Source organism: Belonocnema kinseyi, chromosome 9 (genome assembly GCF_010883055.1).
Source record: "Belonocnema kinseyi isolate 2016_QV_RU_SX_M_011 chromosome 9, B_treatae_v1, whole genome shotgun sequence".
Taxonomy (NCBI): domain Eukaryota; kingdom Metazoa; phylum Arthropoda; class Insecta; order Hymenoptera; family Cynipidae; genus Belonocnema; species Belonocnema kinseyi.
The window spans coordinates 116,861,926-116,884,766 of NC_046665.1; the positions used below are offsets into that span (position 1 = coordinate 116,861,926).

At 24.6% G+C, this 22,841-nt stretch overlaps 1 protein-coding gene across 1 annotated transcript; it reads right to left on the reverse strand.

The window, feature by feature from the left end:
• Window positions 1-877: 877 nt before the first annotated feature.
• On the reverse strand, window positions 878-21,894 carry LOC117180087 (dnaJ protein homolog 1-like). The gene is made up of 2 exons (XM_033372401.1): window positions 21,744-21,894; window positions 878-2,272 (listed from the first exon to the last, which is right to left on the reverse strand). The coding sequence occupies exon 2, from the start codon at window positions 2,259-2,261 to the stop codon at window positions 1,173-1,175; it is 1,089 nt and encodes a 362-aa protein (XP_033228292.1). The 5' UTR covers window positions 2,262-2,272; window positions 21,744-21,894; the 3' UTR covers window positions 878-1,172.
• Window positions 21,895-22,841: the final 947 nt, after the last annotated feature.

Genomic DNA, 22,841 nt, shown 5'->3' on the forward strand with positions numbered 1-22,841 from the left:
CATCTGTTTAAAATTAAATTATCAATTTCCTGCAAGTATCAATGCTGGAAAATATATTTTTCTTAGATTTTCAACAGTTGAAAATTCAACTTTTAATTTTGATCAATTTTCTCCAATTGAACCTTAATCTGTCGAATATTCAATTATTATTTTCCTCAAAGTTTCAAAGTTGAAAAATACATTTTCTTACATTTTCAACAGTTGATAATTAAATTGATTAATTATCAATTTTCTACAATTGAATCTTCATCTGATAAAAATTCAAAATAAATCCAAATAATCCAAAATAAATCCAAATTGTGAAATTTTTAGTGAGAAAAAAAAACACTAAAAAATGTCGACAGCGAGAATCGAACCCGCAATCATCCTGAAAACCCGACATGCTACCGCCTGAGCTACTCCGCCATTTGGAAGATATTTTTCTGAAAATTTCACAATTTTATTTTTAATTCTTAACCTTATCATATATCAATTTTCTTTTATTTTCATCAATTGAAAATTCATATTTCTCAAATTTTCAAAAATGTAATTTAATTAAAAATCAAATGAATAGTTTCTTTTTTACCCTAAAAGAAGAAAAAATTCGTTTTCCACTTGGACAAAGGAAATAAAAAAAGAGAAGGAAGGGAACTTTGGTTTCCTCTTTTTTATTATTGTCCTCATGAAAAACGATTTTTTTCTTTGCATTTTAGGGGAAAAAATTTTTTCCAAATTGCAATCAGAACATTTGTCAGTTACATTTTTAGTTTTACTTTCAGGAATTCTTCACACTAAATTGATTATTCAAAATTAAAAAGTATAAATTACCTTTTTTTTTAATATAAATTTGATAATATTTATTATCAACCTATTTTCCATTCACTTTTTTTCTTTTAAATTTCTGATCCCTTAATAATAAAAAAAATTACTTAAAAAAACAAGTAAACCATCGAATAAATTCTCCTTATATTAATTCTTGTCCACCGCAAGTAAAAAGCCGTAAAATAACAGTTCCTTTCGGCTTCTCTATTAATGTACTAGAATGTACACGAGGGAGTCTTCAGTCTCGTTTGAGCGCGAAACAAAAGTTCGAAAAAACTATCGTTCATTCATTGTCGTACCCAGTCCTTTCTCCCCATAAATCATCCTCTTCTTCTAATTTTTCTTGTATTTTTTCGCTCTCTCTCTCTCTTTCAATTTGGTAAAGTGTCGTACAATATATCCTTGGCACTTTGCGTCAACGAGTCCGGGAATTTGATGTCAAACGAGACAAGGAGATCGCCCTTCCGCGACGGCTCCTTCGGGAAGGGCAGACCATGTCCCTGGATCCTCTTCACCATATTCGGCTTGACAATTTCCCGGGTCAGATTGAGCGTGATTTTCTCGCCCGTGAGTGTTGGCACCTCAACCACCGAGCCACACAACGCCTGCTTAAGCGTCAATTTTTGGGTATAGCGTATGTCGCTGCCCTCGCGCCTAAAGAGCGGATGCGGCTTGTCCCGAATGATAAAGACAATGTCGGCGGGCACTTTTCCGCGACCCTGATCGCCCTCCTTCTGAAATGTGATCTTCGTCCCGGCTTTCCAGCCCGGCTTGACATTGATTGTCAACACTTTGTCCTCCTTTTTCGTCGTCCCGTCCGCCTGGATGACGCGCCGCGAGATTTTCATCTTTTTCGTGCAACCGCGCAAAATGTCGTCGAGACTGACATACAAATCGTGCTCGATTGCCGGATCTTGGGCGCGATCCTTGCCCCCGGCCCCGCCCCGGCCCTGATTCGGCCCGGCAAAATTGAACGAGTGCGAGCGAAATGCGCCACCCTGACCGCCGCCCTGTCGCGGTTGTCCCAAACCCAGGCCAAACGGATCGTCCATGTCCATGTCGTCGTCGTGGAAGTTGGAGAAGACCCGATTTCCACCGCCACTACCGCCAAACTCAAAGAACGTCTGGAATGGGGTGGCCGAGCCAAAAAATTGAGCAAATGTTGCGCGTGGATCACCGTGGAAGGTGTAGGTGGCGCCACCACCGCCGACACCGCCACCGCCGCCAGAGGGCGCACCACCCTTCAGGCCCTCCTCCCCAAATTTGTCGTAAACCTCGCGCTTTTTCGTGTCCGAGAGCACCTCATACGCCTCGGCAATCTCCTTAAACTTCTCCTCGGCACCAGCTGTTCGATTTTTGTCCGGATGATACCTCAAGGCCAGCTTTCGATAGGCCTTTTTTATTTCATCGTCACTCGCACCTTTATTGATTCCGAGGATTTTGTAGTAGTCTTTTCCCATTTTCTAGGATTCTGAAACATAAAGGAAACCAGAATTCTAATCAAATTTCGGGATCCACATGTAAGGTTAAAACCCGGGTCAAGTGAGATTTTAAAAATCGAACACAGCTGCAAAATGCAAAAACACAAAGTGACACAAGCTTGAAAATTAAACTTTTAAAATTAAAGTATTTTTTTTTTTTCATTCGACAATTTGCACATTCTCATCATTTATAATTGAGAAAGTATTAGAATTGTCGGAAATTTAACATCACAGTTTTTCAACGGATCTCCACGTTTCGAGACCACCTGAATCCGAATTTAAGGTTTTTACGATGTCTGTCCGGCCGTCTGTAAACACGATAACTCTCGAAAAAATGAACGGATCAAATTAATCTTTGGCACACTTTTTTAAGGTCCTAAAAGAAAGGACGAGTTCGTTAACCAGCCATTTTTGATAAAAATTCAAAAAGTGAGCGCATTTTGAACATTTTTGAGACCACTTTATTCTGAATTAGAAAATTCTATGTACGGATATTTATAATATTAAAAAGAACAAACAATTTATCTTTATGACTTTTTTTTCGATAAAATGAAAATTCTCAGATATAGCGTTTTCAAAAATTTTTAAATCAACCGAAAATCAAAATTTTAAGCCAAAAAACGCATGATATGAAAAAAGTCAAGAGAAGAAATCATTTCTTTTTGAAACCTCTACAAGATCATACGAAAAAAGATGAATTAACAAAAATTAACAAAAATATCTTATACTCAAAATTCAGTGGCGTATTTAGATCAAAAATCATTCCTGTACTCAATAGTTAAATTTTGACTAAAAAAAATATCAATTTTCCCCTAAATAGATGAATTTTTATCTTAAAAAAGATCACTCTTCAAACTAAAATGAAATAGATACATTTTCAGTTACAATAGTTAAATTTTAAATCAAACAGATAAATTTCTAATCCAGAAGATAAATTTTCTACTAAAAATACAATTTTTCAACCAAATACATGCATTTTTAGCGAAATAGTTGAATTTTGCACCAAAATAATAAAATTTTCAATAACAAAATTTTATTTCAATTTTTTTTTTTGTTTTGATAATTTGTTGAAAAATTAACTATTTTTTCAACAAAATATCTCAATATTCAATCAGTGATGAACTTTAAAAAAAAATGAGAAACAATCGTTGAATTTTGAACCAAAAGATCAATTTTCGATCAATAATGGAATAGTAAAATTTTCAGAGCAGAAAAAAGTAATTTTCAAACAAGCAAAAAAAAAAAACTTTTAACAAATAAGTTTAATTTTTAATCAAAATTATGAATTGTCAACTAAAATTAGAAATCTTCAACTAATAGAGTTGAATTTTCAATCGAAGTGATGATTTTTGAACTAAAACATCAATTTTCAATCAAACATGGAATAATAAAATTTTTAAATGAGAAAACATTAATTTTCAACAACAAAAAAAAGGGAATTTTTAACTAATATAGTTGAATCTTCAATTAAAATGATGAATTTTGAACTAAAACATCAATTTTTCGATTAAAAATGGAATGGTTACATTTTCGGATAAGAACAAATTAATTTTCGAATAAAAAAATAATAATTTTTAACAAAATAGTTTAACTTTTAATCAAAATTATAAATTTTCAACTAAAATTAAAAACCTTTAATATAGTTTACTTTTTAATCAAAGTGATGTATTTGGAACGAAAGCATCAATTTTCGATCAAAAATGGAACAGTAAAATTTAGATAAGAAAAAATTAATTTTCAACAAAAAAAGAAAAAAATTGTAACTCACATAGTTGAATTTCCCATTAAAATGATGAATTTGGAACTAAAAAATCAATTTTCGATTAAAAATGGAATAGTTAAATTTTCAGATAAGAAAAAATTAATTTTTAACAACAAAGTACGAAATTTTTAACAAACTAGTTTAATTTTCAATCAAAATGTGAATTTTCAACTAAACTTGTAAACCTTTAACTAATAATAGTTTCATTTTTTAAACAAAGTGATGAATGTTGAACTAAAACATCAATTTTCTATCTAAAATGGAATACTAACATTTTTAGCGAAGAAAAAATTAATTTTCAACCAAAAAAAAAGGCATTTTTAACAAAATAGTTTAACTTTCAATCAAACTGATTAATTTTGAACGAAAAAATCAAATTTTGAATAAATAGTTGAATTTTCAACTAAAACATCAATTTTCAATCAAAAATGGAACAGTAACATTTTTAGATTAAAAAATATGAATTGTCAACAACAAAAAAAAAAAGAATTTTAACTAATATAATTGGATTTTATATCAAAATGATGAATTTTGAACTAAAGCATCAATTTTCGATTCAAAATGGAATAATTAAATTTTCAGATTAGAAAAAATTAATTTTCAACAACAAAAAACAAATTTTTAACAAAATAATTTAATTTTCCATCAAAACGATGAATTTTCAACTAAAAACTAAATTTTCGATCAACAATGGAATAGTTAAATTTTCAGGTGAGAAAAAATTAATTTTCAATAAAAAAAAAATTTTTAACTAACCTAGTTGAATTTTCCCTCAAAATGATGAATTTTGAACTAAAACATCAATTTTCGATCAAAAATGAAATAATTAAATTTTCAGATGAGAAAAAATTAATTTTTAACATAAAAAACTACGCATTTTTAACAAAATAGTTTAATTTTCAATCGAAGTTATGAATTTTCAACTAAAATTAAAAATCTTGAACTAATATAGTTGAATATTCAACCAAAAATATAGATTTTCTAACGTGAAGATTGAGTTCTAGCAAAAAAGGCGAATTTTTAACATAGTTACATTTTTGAACAAAGTGATGAATTTTCAACAAAATAAATATAAATTTTCAATTAAGAAGATTAATTTCTACTAAAAAATTTTTCTTTATGAACTAAACACTTCTTTAATTAAAATTTAAATTATTTTTCTTTTACATAGACTAAAAGTTCCTAAAATGCTCTCAACTTTTATTTAAAAATCTTGAAATACTTTTTTTTCTTCAAATTTTTAATTATTTTTGAAATTTTTTCAGAACTTCTAAACATGCTTTAAAATTTTTCCAATTTTTCCTCAATTTTGTTGTTGTTGAAATTCTGCCAAATTGAATAAAAAATTCTTTAAAATCTTCCAAATTCATTTTTCATAATTTTGTAATTTTTTTGTTCCAAATATGCCAAAATCTATATTTTCTTTTAAATTAGGCCGTGGGCTATTTGCACCGAAATTTTGTTACGAATAAGCCGGATTTTGTCGATACACGTAGAAACTTTGTTTAAATTATTTAAAATCATTTTAAATTTGAAACTGAATTTGAATTGCACGCGTCTGAAATTTAAAAAAAAAACGAATAATTTGGGTAAATTTATTTATCAAAAGGAGTTCAATTTTATAATTTCTAATTCGAAGCGCTAAAAATTGAATAATTTTAATTTGATTTGGAAAATCACTAAACCAGCATGAGTTTAAAATAAAATTTCAAAAATATGACAATGTCAAAACGTTAAAAATTTAATATTCAAATTTTTTAAATGAGATCATTTAAAATTCAGAGTAATTAAAATTGTTTTCGTTATAATTAAAAGCGTTCAAAATTAAATAATTAAATATTGAAAACTATTAGCTTTGAATCATTTCAATTAAAATTGGAAAATTTGACATTAAAAATTAAATTGAATCTATCAAGGCATAGCTTCTGAAATTTTAGAATTTTAAATTGTCATTACATAATAAAATTGCAACTTATCATCAAAACTGATTAGACCATTTTTCTAAAATTAATTGAATTATTCTAAAATATTCTTATTCTTCTTCTTATTTATATTCGTAACAAAAAAAAAAATCAAAATTTTAGAAAAATAGTTAAATTTTCTACTGGAATAGTTAAATCTTTAGTTGAAAATTTGATTTTCAACAAAGAATTAGTCACATTTTTAAAGAAGAGTTAAATTTTCAATTGGAATGCTGAATTTTTGAACAAAAAAATTGATTTTTAACCAAAGAGTTTAGCCTTCAATCGCCAGTAGTAAAATTTCCCCCCAAAAAAAGGTAAATTCCCAACAAAAAATGTAAAAAATAAACCAATTATATTATAATTCCGAAATAATTTCTTTTCAAAATACTACTTCTACTCTAAAAACGAATTAAAGAACTTTCTTTTTCTAAAACTTCTTCTAAATTCCAGTCTTAATTCTTAAAAAAAATTCCCGTTTCATAGAAATCACTTTTCTAAATTGACCAAAATGATTAAAATAATGAAAAGTTTAATTTTTCTACGATCAGAAATAAATTCCAGATTTTTAAATTTAATTCCCGATCATTTCCAGGTTAATAAAATACAAGCACAAAGAATATTGTATTTCTGGAAATTTTAGAGTCCTAAAAAGCTTGAAAAGTGAAGTTTCAATACAGGAGATGGAATTAAGTGAATAACTTCTCGACTTAAATATATTCGAGGAGAAATGTCAATGCCATCTGCCATATAAGTCATCGATTAAAAGGTATAAACGAAGTAATTAAGACGAATAAAGAAAATCATTGATCTTTTCGTAATATACACTCGCAAGTTTTATTATGATGCATATCTTTCTTTAAAGGAATGTTTTAACAAACGCAAAATCCGGTTGATAATGCTTTTTTAATTGAAAAATAAATCTTACAACTAAAAAATTGAACTATTTTTTAGTTTAAAACTCAACTGTATTGTTGAAAACCAATTGTTGAAAGTTGCACTACTTTGTCAAAAATTTATCTCTTTGAATGAAAATTTTGGACTATTTTATTGAATTTTTTTTGTCGATAATTAATTTTTCTACCGAACACTTAACTATTCCATGTTGAGTTGAAAATTTATCTTTTTTAAACTAATTGTTTTATTTTCTTAATTTTATTTTTTTGTAAAAGATTCATCGCTTTAGTTTAAAACTTATCTCTTTGGTTAAAAACTGAATTATTTTGTTGAAATATCGTGTTTTCTAAAAATTAATTTTATAACTGAAAACTAAACTTCTATTTTCTTCTAAAAAATTTATTTATTTTTTGTAGAAAATTAATGTTTTTGGTTTGAAAATTGAACTATTTGGTTAAAACATAATCTATTTTGTTGAAAAAAGTAATATTCATTTTACTGCATTTCATATTTTCGTTGTGCATTCAACCTTTTTTTAATAAATTTTATTTAATGTAAATTCTATGTGCCTTTTTTTTTTTGTAGAAAATTAATCTTTTCGGTTCAAAATTTTAACTATTTGGTTCAAAATTGATCCTTTTTGTTTGAAAATTCAAATGTTTTGTTGAGAATTGGTCTTTTCGGATTACAAATTTAACTTAGTCGGTACAATGTTTAAATATTTGTTTGAAAATTAACTTTCTTGTTCGGAATATAATTCCATTGTGAAAAATTCGTCTTTTTGGATAAAAAATTATACAGTTATTTTAAACAATTTTTTCATTCTTGACATAAAAAATCTTTCTTGTTTGAAAATTCGTCTTTTTGGCAGAAAATTAATATTTTTTATTCAAAAAGTAACTGTTTGCAGACTAATAATCTGCTTTTTTTGGAATTTATCTATTTTGTTAACTTTTTTAGTTTAATTTAATTTTTTTCAAATTATGAATTTTTTGGTTGAAAAATCAACCTATTTTGTCAAAAATTATTTTTTTTTGGTTGAAAATTAATCACTTTAACTTAAAGTTCGTCGTTTTAATTAAATTTATATGTTCTTGATTTAAAGATAATTTTTTTGACTACAAGAATTTAATAAAAAATTTGGTGATTTTTCTGTTTTATGCCATTACAGAATTTAAAATTCGGAAGACTTGGAAATTGGGAGTTGAAAAAAAATAGGGTTGAATGTTTATTTAATAAACGCTCATGACAAAAATTAAAAGAAAATTGAAAAATTTTAATATCTTATATTAGTTCTGTTGAAAAATGCAATATTTATTTCATTTATTTTTCTATATATATTTATTCTTTTAGATTTTATCTGTTTGGTTGAAAATTTAACCATTTTGTTGACAGTTATTTTTTTGTTTAAAAATTCAACACATTTATCGGAAATCATCTTTTTCAGACGAAAATAAAACTTTTTATTTTTTAATAAATTTTCATTCATGGTTTAAAACTCGTTTTTAGATGAAAATTTCTCTTTTTGCTTCAAAATTAAATTTAACTAATTCGGTAAAATCTTCAACGATTTAGTTGAATATTAACCTTTTTATTGAAAATTCAATTGTTTTGTGAAAAATCGTGTCTCTGCATTAAAATTTAACGGTTTAATCTAAAAACCTTATTCATTTTTGATTAAAAAATCTAGAAAACTAGTCTTTATGGTAGAAATTTACTCTTTTTTTTCATTATGAAAAACGCAATTTTTGGTTTTAAATTAATAATCTGTTTTCTTTGATTAAATTATTTTGTTAGACATTCCTAGTTTTTTATTTAAAAAACAACTATTATACTCTTCGTAGAAACTTAATCACTTTTGGTTAAAAATTTCTCTACTTGGTTAAAACTTTAATTTTTTTAACAATTAATTCCTTTTGAGTTTAAGATTAAAAATTTTATTTCAAAATTCGTATTTTTTGGTTAAATTAAAATTGTTTTGAATAAAAACCTTTTTTTTAGAATGCAAAAAAATTAATTAAAATTAATGATTTTTCTATGACTTCTGTCATTACAAAATTTAAGTTAGGAGTTTTTTGTTAACGAGATAAATAATCAGTTTTCGAAAAAATCGACTTTTTCAAAAGAAAAAACAATTCAGGGTTGAAATGTTGATTACATTCTAATGAAGAAAATTAAAAGAAAAATGATCAATTTAAATGTTTTACATTAGTTTTGTAGACAATTCAATATTTCGTTTAATATTTTTTATTTATACAGAATTCATCTGTTTGGTTGAAAATTTAAGGATTTTTATTGACAGTTCGTTTTTTTTTTCTAATTTTTTTTTAATAATGTAGATATCTATTCAATTTTTGGTTTAAAAATTATATTCCTTATTGGAAGCTGTTATTTTCTTGTTTAAAATTCATGCATTTTGTTAATAATTTTTTTTTTTTTGCTTTAAAATTTAATTATTTTGTTGAAAATTAACTTTTTTTTATTTATATTTTAGAGTTGAAAATTCCACTATTTAGTTCAAAATTAATTTTCTTGAATAAAAATGGAGCTATTCCACCTTTAGTCGAAAATTAATACTTTTTATTAGACATTGATCTTTTTTAGTTGAAAATTCATCTATTTTTGTAATAATTCGTATTTTGATCGAATATTAGAAAATTTATCTTTTTTATATTTTCGGATAGAAAATTCAACCGTTTTGTAGATTTGCAATCTTTTTATCCTTAAAATTCAATTTACATTTTTTTAAATTTATATTTTAGAGTTGAAAACTCGTCTGTTGTGATTGACAATTAATTTATTTCGAAAGATTTATATTTTCGGGTTGAAAATTCCTTTTATTTTTTGCTTGATAATGAATTTTTTAACTATTCTATTTTTGTTTAAAAATTAATATTTTTATTGAAGTCATTTTTTCTAAATGAAAATTCACATATTTTATTAAAAATTAATTTTTTTCCTATAAAATTAATGCATGTGAAAATTCGTCTTTTGCAGCGGAAAATTAATTTTTTTCTAAAGATTCCTATTTTCGGGTTGAAAATTACTTTTTTTGTAGAAAATTTGTTTTTGTTTCACTTAAAATTTCAACAATTTGATGGGATATTCCACTATTTGTTAAAAAAATCATATTTTTCAATTCAACTGTTTTCTAGAAATTTTTTTTTTTGGCTTAAGACATAAATTATTTGGTTGGTAATTCATGCGTTTGGTTGTAAATTCACATTTTTTGTTGCAAATTAATTTATTGTTAAAAATTCATATTGCGGGTTAAAAATTAAACTATTATGTTTAGAATGAATTTTTTCATTATTCTATTCTTGTTCAAAAATTAATATTTTTATTGAAGTCATTTTTTCTAAATGAAAATTCACATATTTTATTCAAAATTATTTTTTTCCCTATAAAATTAATGCATGTGAAAATTCGTCTTTTGTAGCAGATAATTAATTTTTTTCTAAAGATTCCTATTTTCGGGTTGAAAATTACTTTTTTTGTAAAAAATTTTTTTTTGTTCCACTTGAAATTTCAACAATTTGATGGAAAATTCCACTATTTGTTAAAAAAAATCAAAATTTTTCAATTCAACTATTTTCTAGAAAATTATTATTTTTTTTGTATTAAAACCTAAATTATTTGATTGGCAATTCATGCGTTTTGTTGTATATGCACATTTTTTGTTGCAAATTAATTTATTGTTAAAAATTCATATTACGGGTTAAAAAAATTAAACTATTCTGTTTAGAATGAATTTTTTAACTATTCTATTCTTGTTTAAAAATTTATATTTTTATTGAAGTCATTTTTTCTAAATGAAAATTCACATATTTTATTAAAAAATCAATTATTTTTCTAGAAAATGAATTTTGTTTGAAAATTCATTTTTTTCGCTTGAAATAAAAAATGTATATAGTTCAAAATTATAAAAGTTGTAAACCCTGATCAAACCATATAGAAACTGATAAAAAAAATCAACCTATAATTAATTTTCTTTCCTGAAGTACGATAAAATCAGATTATCAAAAGAGATAAACGATTCTCGAGCCGACAAAAATATAAAGAAAAAAAAAGATCAATACTCCATTTATTCTTCTACAATTTGCAAAGGTATTAAATGAAGTCCTACGCAACTGAGTACGCGCTATAATTTCGCGAGGCGGCCTCGGTTCGAAGATCTCGCGACATTTTCAAGGCCTGATACTTTTCAACCATTTTTGGACAAAGCCAAAGGCTTGAACACGATCGCTTCCTGCCTCCTTCAAAGACCATTTAATTTCAATCTGAAGGGAAGGACAATCAAAGAAGGATCCTTGCCTCAAACATTTTTTTTATCCAATTTACCACTTCCGCTTTAAAAAATTCAGTAATTCTTAATTAATGACGTAAAACCATCCACAATTTCAGAACATTTCCCTACTTTAAATCAAAAGAAACTAGAACAAAAGTAGACAAAATATAAAATAAAAGTCAACAAAATAAAGTTTTTTTTAATAATGATTATAATTAATTTCAGAAAATGTACCATTACTGGCCAAAGAAATAATTCAGAATAGTCAATATTTCTTGCAATAATCTGAATAAGAAATGCTTACGATCAAGGAGGAAATAGATTTTCCCGCCACAATGGGTTCCAAAAATAAACCTTTCTAAATTCTCCCAGCCAATGAAATCAAATTTGACAGATTAATTTAGAATTATATGAAATTCTAATTTTATAGTCAAGCTTCGGAATCACTTCAGAGATCAAAAATAGGGTAAGTAGTGTCACAAACTTAAAAAAATAGTGTCATAAAAATTTGCAACCGAATTTTAAAAGTGTATTTATTATTCTTTATTCTATAAATAATCAAAATAAATAATTATTTATCACAGATTTAAGTCCTCTCTCCCTATTCCCCTCTTTCAACTAATTTAGTTCAAAATTAAATTAATTTGTGGAAAATCAACAATTTTGTCAAAAAAAAAATCATTCTTCTGGGTTGAAAATTCAACAGTTTTGTTGAAAATTCATCTTTTTGGCTTGGAAATTCTCAAATTTAATTGCATTTTTTTTTATTTTTCGACTACAAATTTTTGTTCAAAATTCATCCCTCTCGGTAAAAATTTAAACTTTTTTTTCGTTAAACTTTTTGCAACTTTTTGGTTAAAACTTCGTTATTTCTGGTCAAATCCGACTGTTTTTTATTTAAAATAAAAACATTTTTCGTGAAACACCAACTTTTAATTTAATTTTGTTCCAAATTAAATTAATTTGTGAAAAATTAAAATTTTTTGTCAAAAAGTCATTTTTCGGGGTTGAACATTCCACTGCTTTTTTTTAAATTCTGTCTTTTTGGCTTGGAAATTCAGCAATTTGATTGCTGTTTTCTGCTTTTTTGGCTAACAAATTTTTTTCGTTGAAAATGCATCCCTTTCGGTAGAAATTTAACCTTTTTTTGGTTAAAACGGAAATTTTTTGTTGAAAAATGTTTTGTTTTTTTTTTCGTTAAATCCAACAGTTTTTATTTAAAATTAAAATATTTTTTATTTAAACACCAAAACTAAATTTCTCGTCTTTCCAGTTAATTTAATTTGGTTCAAAATTAAATTAATTTGTGGAAAATTCAACAATTTTGTCAAAAAGTAATTCTTCTCGGTTGAACATTCAACTGTTTCGTAGAAAATTCATCTTTTTAGCTTGGAAATTCTACAATTTTATTGCAATTTTTTTTATTTTTCTTCTAGAAATGTTTGGGGTTGGAAATTTTCTCTCGGTAGAAATTTAAACTTTTTTTTTGTTAAAGGGAAACTTTTTGGTTAAAAATCGCTATTTCTGGTTAAATCTGTTTTTTTTTTATTTAAAATAAAAATATTTTTTGTTGAAACACGAACCATTTAATTTTGTTCAAAATTAAATTCATTTGTGGAAAATTCAACAATTTTATCAGTCTTTCTTCTGGGTTGAACCTGTTTTTTTGAAAACTCGTCTTTTTGTCTTAGAAATTCAATAATTTGATAGCTATTTTATTAATTTTTGACTAACAAAATTTTTCTGGTTACAAATTCGTCCCTTTAGGTAGAAATTTCACTCTTTTTTGGTTAAAAAGCAATTTTTGTGTTAAAATTTCAAATGTTTTGTTGAAAATTTATCTTTTTGGCATGGAAATGCATTGATTGCAATTGCTTTCTTTTTTTTTTTTTACTATAAAATTATTGGGTAGAAATTTAACCTTGTTTTTGGTTTTAAAAAAACAACTTTTTGTTATTAATAACTATTTTAAGTATTTAACTATAATAATAATAAATAATAACTATTTTTGGTTGAAACAACAATTATTACATTTTTTGTTCAAAATTCAACATTTAGGTCGAAAATTTTAATTGCAGTTAAATTTTAATGAAAATTAATTCAGTCAAAAATTGCAAAAGTGCAGATTTTAAAAGAGATTCACATTTTGTAACAATTTCAGGTTATGTTAGCGTTTGGCACAAAAAATTGTTATTTGAAAATAAAGTCCGGATAATTTCATCAATATTTGTAACTTTCTAACATTTCTCAATTATTTTCGGGTTTTTCTTCGGAAATTTTTATTTTTACTCTTTCAAAAACAACCGATTTTAAAGACGATAAAAAACTTTTAACAATTTTAGGTTATGTTAGCGATTGAAGCAAAATTTTTTTATTTTTAAATACAAATCATTCAAACTTGAACAGGAATTGCAATTTTTAACAGTTTCAGTTTATATTCACGTTTTTCACCGAATATCATTTATTTAGAACAAAAATCATAATTAATAATTTTTATAAAAAAAGTATATTTAAAAAAAGATTTTCAATTATTTTATCATTATGTTAGATTAGTGTTTCCACATTTTATATTTTTAATAAAAATTCGATTAATTTAAAAAAAATGTTTACAATTATTTAACAATATGTTTTGTCAATATTTTTTGTCGGACAATGGTATTGTTTTATACAAAATGTCTATATATTTCTGTTATTTTAGATAATAGATATTATGAATTACCAAAGTTTTATGCTAATATTAATTTTATATTTTTATTTAAAAAATGACATAAAAAATCGCTCGCGAGTTCGATTTCTAATAAATCAAAAACTAAATAAAAATAAAATTTGGGCAATCACATCCATTATTCAAATTATTTATTTAAAAAATTACGAAATTCGTTAAAAATTCGTTTTTTTGTAGGAAGTTCCATTATTTGGTTCAAAATTATGTACTTTGTTAAAAAATTCGTCTTTTCTGGTAAAAAAATTAATCTTTTCGGTTGAAAATTCAACTATTCGGTTAAAAAAGTTATGGACCTTGTTGCAAATTCGTCTTCTCCAGTAGAAAATTGTTCTTGTCTGAATATTTAACTAATTAATTAAAAATATATGCATTTTGTTTAGTTTGATCTACTTTTGGTATAAAATTAATAATTTATGTTCAAAATTAATCTTTTTTCTTGAAAATTTAAGTATTTAGTTGAAAAAGGATTTAATTTCAAAATAAAAAATATTTTTAATAAATATATAAAAGCGAGTGGGAGAAAATAAAGAAACAATAATGCGAAAGTAAATAAACTTGGAAAAAGTGATTAAAAAAAGAAAAGGCGACCAATGATTCGCTGGCGAGCTTCAAATTCTATTTTCGAAGCACATCAAGCTATTGGAAATTCCATTCGATAAAACCGTTTAAAATATTATTAATATGCCAAAAATATCGATACATTAATGTATTTATAATGACAATATAAAAAAAAACCAACTTATGGATTCATTTTTATTTTTAAACGACTGAATTCTTAAAATTATTTATTATTTCCGCGCGGAAAAAAATTTCGACAAACAAAATAAAAATGAAGAGGATTCGAGGTTGCCCTTTTTCTATCCTATTTTTTTTTTTTTTTTAATTCGAATTGATCAACTTGGGAGTGTGTTTTCCAAATTTAACCATTGGATTTTTTTATTTCGAAGAATTTCGTAATTAAATTCTAATTTTGGATGTTAAAGAAGAATTAAAAATTTGAATTATTTTGAATTTAATTTTTTGGATTCTAAAAGTATCTTAATTTTTTAATTATGGGGGAAAACTGCCTATAAAGCTCAGTTAAAAAGTCTCGAAAAAATCAATAAATTTGGTGCAACGGTATGTATCCGAACTCCACGACTCTATGAATAACATTTTCTATATTTTCGTGTTCTACTCAACAGTTGTATCACCTGTGAATAAGCATCGATTTCAGTGGGTGTCAAAAAATAGGATGTTACTCATAAAGAGCCAACATGCAGATTTCTCTTCGTGATTCTGAACGAAACATTTTAATTGCAAAACGTATCCAATAAAACGAGCTATTTTGAACTTTTGTGTTTTATTTTTACTTTCGATAAACTTAACTTTGATTCAATTTTTATCAATGACGGCTTATTTTATTAAAAAAAAAAAAAATTCCCTAAAATTCTATTTATGAAAGTTTTATTAAAAATAAGCCATCTGGTTATTATATAAAGGTTTATTAACCATTTGTTTCGTATAAATTTTACTTCAAACAAATTTTAACAAATAGAATTTTAGGGAATTTTCTTTTGTTATAAAATAAGCCCTTAATTATAAAAATTAAATCAAAATTACCATTGTTATCTAAAATGAAAGAAAAAACAGTTCAAAATATAAATTATTTGAAAATATACAATAATAAATAAAAATTTTAATATTTAACAAAGTACAACGAAAACAACAATCAAATTTTACTTTGCAAATCTGAAAACAAAAAAATTTTCCTTTGTAAATCTACAAATGTAAACTATTAATAAAAAAAACGTTCCAAATTATATCCCGCTAAAATATAAAATTATAAATTGTAGCTTTGATTATTTACATTCGAAATTTCTGCGATTTTTAAGATTTAAAATTGAACAATTGGAAATTGCAAATCATTAAAATTGAAAAAAAAAAGTTTAAAAGCCTCAAAATTGTAGTATTTTGAATTGTAAATGTTTAAAATCGAAGTTTTAAATTTTGAAAATTTGCAATTAAAAATTGTACAAGTTTCAAGTTTTTTAATTAAACATGGTCTTACTGTGACGATTCACATTCAAATTTTCTTCAATTTGGAAGAATCAGAATTGAAAATTTCATTTTTAAACATCAAAATCATTTAAAATAATTGAAATTTTATTTATAAATTTCTGATATTGTAGTTTTAAATTGTAAAACTCAAAAACTAAAAAATTTTCCATTGCCAATCGTTAAAAATGAAGTTTTTATTGTTAATTTTCAAAATTGAATTATTTCGAAAAAAATTTTAAATTACATATCTTTAATATATAAATCTTGAAAATTGAGTTACTTTGCAAATTATGTATTTTCGAAATTCAAAAATTTTCAATTGTACCATTAACAATTCTGTAATTTTGATAACTTACATCAGAAATTTTCTTAATGTTGAAAAATTCAGGGTTAAACATTTGATTTTTCATCTTCAAAATTGAGCAAAATTTAAGAACTATGATGTATACATCTTTGAAATTGAATAATTTTAAGTTGTAAATCTTCAAAATTGTAGTATTAAATTAATAATTATTTAATATTATAATTTGTTATTGAATTGTACTAAAAACTATTTAGTTCATTCATTCCTTTTAATTTTACATTAAAAATTAAAGGATCTTTAATAATCTTTAATAATTAACATATTTCGTTCCTTTTGAGTGCAAAATCATGTTTACTTTTAATTTTAATAATTATTCAACACAATTTCAAAGTAAAATACACACTTATTGTTGATAATTTACAATTATTCTCACAACTATAATTTCTCTAAAAAAAAGTACGCATTGACTTCTGAGGAATAAATTCTTTTTAAGAATATTAATAATAAATATGTATATAATTTTCAGCAAAATAGTTCTATTTTTAACCAAAAAATATGCAATTTCTACACACAACAAAAATTAATTTTTAACGAAAGAGTTGAAAGTTCCATCCACGAAGATTTTTCCGACCAGAAATGAAAAAAATAAGTTGCATTATTAACACAAAAAGATTAATTTCCATCGCAAGATATTAATTTTAAACAAAAAAAATCTAATTTTCAACAAAATAGTTAAATCCTTAAACAAAACAGATGAATTTTCTAACAAAAAGTTGTATTTTTAACCTAAAGAAGTGAATTTTCAAAACAAGAAAAATTTGCAAGCAAGAAAAAAATTGTTCAGTTAAGGACGAACAAAGAAATTATCCTAATTATGAAATATTCAAGCTAAAAAGGACGAATTTTCTACAAAACAGTTGAATTTTAAACAAAATAGTAGATAAATTTCCCCCGAAAGAAATAAATCTTAAAATAAAAAAAAAGGAATTTTTAACAAAGTAATTCAACTTCAACCAGGTTTTCAACTTTCTGCCAGATACTTTAATTTTTAATCGAAAAGATGAATTATAAAAAAAATAGTTAAATTTGGACTATAAAAGATCAATTTTCAAATAAATAGTTGAATTTTTAACCAAAAAAATATAAGTTTTCAAACTAAAATGAAATAGTTAAATTCTCAGTTACAATTTTTAAATTTTAAATCAATAATATAAATTTTCAAACCAGAAGATAAATTTTCTACGAAAAATACGATTTTTCACCAAAATACATGCATTTTTAACGAAATAGTTGAATTTTGCAATAAAAATAATACAATTTTCAATAACAAAATTTAATTTTAACAAAACAAAAACCATTTTTCAACGATATAGTTCAATGTTTAATCAGTGATAAATTTTCGATCTTCAACTAGAATACTTGAATTTAAAACAAAAGAGACATTTTCAAATCAGAAAATTAATTTTTGCTTAAAAAAGACCGATTTATCAATAAAATACATGAATTTCAAACATGAGTTGAATTTTTAAATTAAAAAAAAAACCAAATTCTAACTAAACAGGGCAAATTTTCAACCGAATAGATAGAGTTTGAGCTAAAAAAGATTTATTTTCAAATGAAATGTTAAATCTTAAACTGGAATAGTTCCAGAATAGTAGTCAAGAAAATAGTTCAAGTAAAAAAATTAGTTTTCAGCTAAGGAAAAAACTAATTTTCAACCAAATATCTCAGTTTTCAATCAAAGAGATAAATTTTCATGTTACATAATGAACTTTAAATAAAAATAATTTTTATTACAAAAGTTTAACATTTAACCTATCAATTAAATGTTTATTAAAAAAAGGATTTTGAAAAAATGCAGTAGATGATATTTCAATAACAAAATATTTTAATTTTAAATCAAAAACATTTTAATTTAACTAAAAAAAGAGGTATTTTCAACATGAGTTTCTTCTTCAAAAATTGGTAAGCGACAGCAAGAAAAATTAAATTGCAAAAAACATTGTTAAACTTTATCGAGTTTTATCTTTTTTTCATAAAAAAAGTTTTTCTTTTATTCGAAATGACATTAGATATTATTTTTATTGTTACAATCATAGGAAAACCACTTTTTTCGAATTCAAATTTTTGGCAAGAATTTCATTTTTTGTTAAAAATTCTACTGTTTTTTTCTTCTTTTTAAAAATTAATTTTGTTTGCTCGAAGAATAATAATTTAGTTGAAAATGGACCTCTTTAGATAAAAATATAACTTTTTTTGTTAAAATTAATAATTTTAGTTGCAAATTCATCTCCGGTCAAAAATTGAACTACATATTTTGTTGAAAATTATTTTCGTTTTTTTTGTGTAAAAATTAATATATTTTTTATCCGAATTTTAACTATTCCAGATTTTGTTGAATATTTATAATTTTTAGCTAAAATATGAAACTATTTGGTTGAAAATTGATCTTTTTGGTTAAAAAGTTAACTAATTTGTTAAAAGTTCGTTTTTTTTTCTTGAAAATTAATTTTTTTAATGAAAACAACTATTCCATTTTTGGTTGAAAATTTCAACTTTAACTATTCAATCTTTTTGTTGAAAATTCATCTATTTTCTTGAAATTGCGAATGTTTATTTTATTTAGTTTTACATTTTTTGTTTTGATTAATATTCATAATTTATAATAGGTAATTCTGTAAGATTAAAAAAATTAAACTTTTACATAATTTTAGTTCAAAATTCATATCTTTGGATAAAAATTGAACTATTTAGTTGAAAATGCAATATTTATTTTATTTATTATTTAATTTTTTGGTGGAAAATTCAACTAATTTGTGGAAACTTCATCAACTTTGTATACAAATTGTCTTTGGATACAAATTGACCTACTTAATTGAAACTTATTTTATTTCTTTTGTATATTCAACTATTTTTTGAAAAAATTTGTCTATTTTATTGAAAAAGCAAAATTTATTTTATTCAATATTTAATTTTTCTGTGCAAAATTTAATAACTTGGTTTAAAATTAATCAATTTTGTAAAAATCCGACTCTTTTCGTAAAATTTTACCTATTTTGTTAAAATTTCGTTTCTTTTTTTATAATGAAAAATCAAATATTCGGTTGAAAACTCGCGCAATTGATTGAAAACGAGGTTTCTTTTATTTATTTCTTATGTTTTTAGTAAAAAAAATCATAATTTCAGTTCAAAAGTCATTTTTTTTAATTGAACTATTTTGTTAAAAATGCAATTATTACATTATTTCTTAGTGAAAAATTCAACTACCCGGTTGAAAATTAATCAATTTTGTAAAAAAATGTTATTAAAAAATCATTGTCTTGATTGAAGATTTATTATTTTAGTTGAAAATTCATCTCTTGTCTGAAAACTTATTGCTGAAAGTTAATTTTGTTTCTTCAAAATAAATTTCTTTAATGGAAACTTTAACTGCAAATTGTTTATTTTATTCAATATATTTTTTTGTTGTGAAAAATTCGACCACTTTATTGAAAATTGATCTTTTTTTTTTTAATTTATCTCTGGATAAAATTAGGCTTTTTTTTTGCTTGAAAGTGTAAGTAATTTGCAAAAATGTATGTGTTTTCTGGAAAATGCACATTTATATTTAAGATTTATTTGTGTTGAAAATTCTGGATAAAAATTGACCAATTTGGTTGAAATTTCCTTTTTATTAAATTGAAAATTCAACTATTCGGTTGAAAATTCGTTTAATTTATTGAAAATGCAATATTTATTTTATGCAATATATGTTGTTGGAAAATTAAATTAATTAGTTCAAAGATAGAAAATTTTGTTCAAATTATTATTTTTCTTGTCGAAGATTTAACAGTTTAGTTAAATATTAATCTATTTCGTTAAAAATGCAATAATTATTTTTTGTGTGGAAAATTTAATTGCTTAGTTGACTTGGTAAAAATTCATTTTCCTGATTTTTTTAATTTGACCTGTTTTGTTGAAATTTATTGTTTTAATTGAAAACTCAACTATTCTGTTGAAAATTCGTCATTTTATTGAAAATGCAATATCCATTTTATCTTTTTTATTTTGTCGCGAAAAATTCAAACACTTAGTTAAAGTTTAAGAAATTTGTTAAAAATTCATTTTCTTGATTGATGCTTTATTTTAGTGGTAATTTATTTTTTTAAACAAAATTTGTATTGCAAACTGTTTATTTCATTTAATATTTATTATGTTCACTGAGAATTCAGTTTTTTGTGAAATATTCTACAGCTTTGTTAAAAAATTAATTTTTCATTTTGTATAACATTTATAATTTGATAATAAAACTTTCTTTTCACGTTAAACAATGTTTTTTAAGTGGTTAAATTTCGGTTTTAAAGCCAAAATTTAAGAAGGAAAATAACAATTTTTATAAATAATTATTTAAGTTGAAAAAAAATTAAACTTTTACTACAAGCCTATTTTGATTTTAATCATAATAATTTTGTAGATCCGGAACGAATGGTGGTTCTTATAGTTCCCCCTTTTTTTTTTAATTTCATAGAATTTTCAGTAAAATTCAAATATTTAAAGAGAAAAGGAGGAAAAAGGCAAAGAATCGGTTATTTTTGTAAATTTTATAAACCATTTGAAAGATTATTAAATTCTGAGCCTATTTTTATCTCTTAAACATTCCTAATATTATTTTAGAATATGTTAATATCTCAGAACCACTTATTATAATATAATAATTATAATAATGATTAGAAAAGTCATTTCGAATTAAAAATTCTCTGTCGAAATATTGTATGAATTTGATAAAGTAATATAACGATTACCAAAGCGATATTAAAGGAATTAATAATCCAGATAATTGTGACACTTACAAAAATAATCAATCTCCGCGTGACAAATGTACTAGATCCTTCTCTCATGATCTAGAATGCTCCAGAGATTGAACACACAAATTTCAAACAGAGATTTGCAAAAGTATATAATAGAAAATATAAAACAGCAACCCAATTATTTTTCCCTTTCCCCATAAATAACCCCCACCCCACACCCCTTTAACCCGTTAATTCCGATACGTCAAAGTGACCTAATTGATATAATGAAAAAAAAAAAAGTGCGAAGCTGATTTTTAAAGAACATTCCACGAAAATTCCTCCTTCACGGACGACATTTGACGATATTATCTCGGGAATATTCTCAATTCTCATCTCATATGATCCCCAAGACACCCACGTAAGTTTCTCCGCTATTTCGAGCAATGATGATACACAGGAAAGAACATCGATTGAGTAGAACGAAGACAGATTTTGAAAATTCAAAAATAAATCCGCCCGAAGATAATAGAAGGCTCGAGAATTCGCTTGGCGTTTTCGCTTATGACGTGACGACATACGGAGCACGACGATCTCGATCCTTTGCACTCATCATGTAGTCAAACTTTTTAGGTTTCAAAAATCACGAGAGCAAAATCTTGTATCTTCACTGAATGGTTGGAGGGAGAGAGAGGTTAGGAATAATGCACTCACGTACCTTTCTTCACAATCACAATTGAATCTCTCCTAACAACTCAAAATTCCACAGAAATTAAACACTTTTAATGGTCTACTAACGCAGATAAAGAAACAATATTCCACATCTCACGTCTTCTCTCGTACTAAAAGGTCGCGTAGGCTGCGCGCACCATATATACAAAGTGCGGGTTCTAGTTGCTTCCGGAACTTTCGAGAAAAGTCTCGACGATACCTTCACGGCGGTTGTGAGCGCGCATGACGTCAATCTTCAATTCAAAATACGAAAACGAGGATTTTCAAAATCGAAAATTTGAGAATTGGCTACAAATTGTCGAATTGTGATGGAAAATTCAAATTTTTGGACATTCTGTGAAAAAAATTTGGGTTCGAAGGTGCAATAGGTGAAGGGGAAATTTTATTGCGACGGAGAAACAAAGACGTGCTTGACATTAGTCGAGAATCGACTTTCGACTGTTTTCGATATTCAGCGGGTGCTCCGAAAATATCAATTGAAAGGAAATCACCAGTTTCGGAATATAACGGGTGTTTAAAATAGAGGTATTAAAGATAAGGAGTTGCTGAACTTTTATTGATAAGGTTTATTGCGCTTTTTGTTGCCAATTATCATTGAATCATTTCTTATATGCATATTTTTTCTTAGATAATGTAAATTTAAAATTTAATTCCAGAGAACAATAATATCACTAAAAAAAAACGAATTATATCAACAAAATGGTTAAATTTTGCTCGAAAGAGATGAATCTTCAGCCCAAAGAATTATTTTCTAACAAAAGTGGTACAACTTTTAATTACGTTTTTTTTTCAAAAACATAGTTAAATTTTCATTTTAAGAAATTAATTTTTTAACCAAACATTTTTTTACCAAAATAATTAAATTTTCAACCAAAAAGACATAATTCCTATTAAAAAAATCAATTTTCGACCAAAAACTAAATAATTAATGTTACAGTTTAAAAAAGATTAATTTTCAACCATTTTTTTTTACCAAAATAATTAAATTTCCAACCGAGAAGACATAATTTCTATGAAAAAAAAAAGAATTTTTAGTGAAATTCATGAATTTTTAGTTTAAAAAGCATGAGTTTTTGATAAAAAA

Coding starts and splice junctions, on each gene's coding strand:
- LOC117180087 (XM_033372401.1), bottom strand. CDS start 2,261: ATGGGAAAAGACTACTACAAAATCCTCGGAATCAATAAAGGTGCGAGT.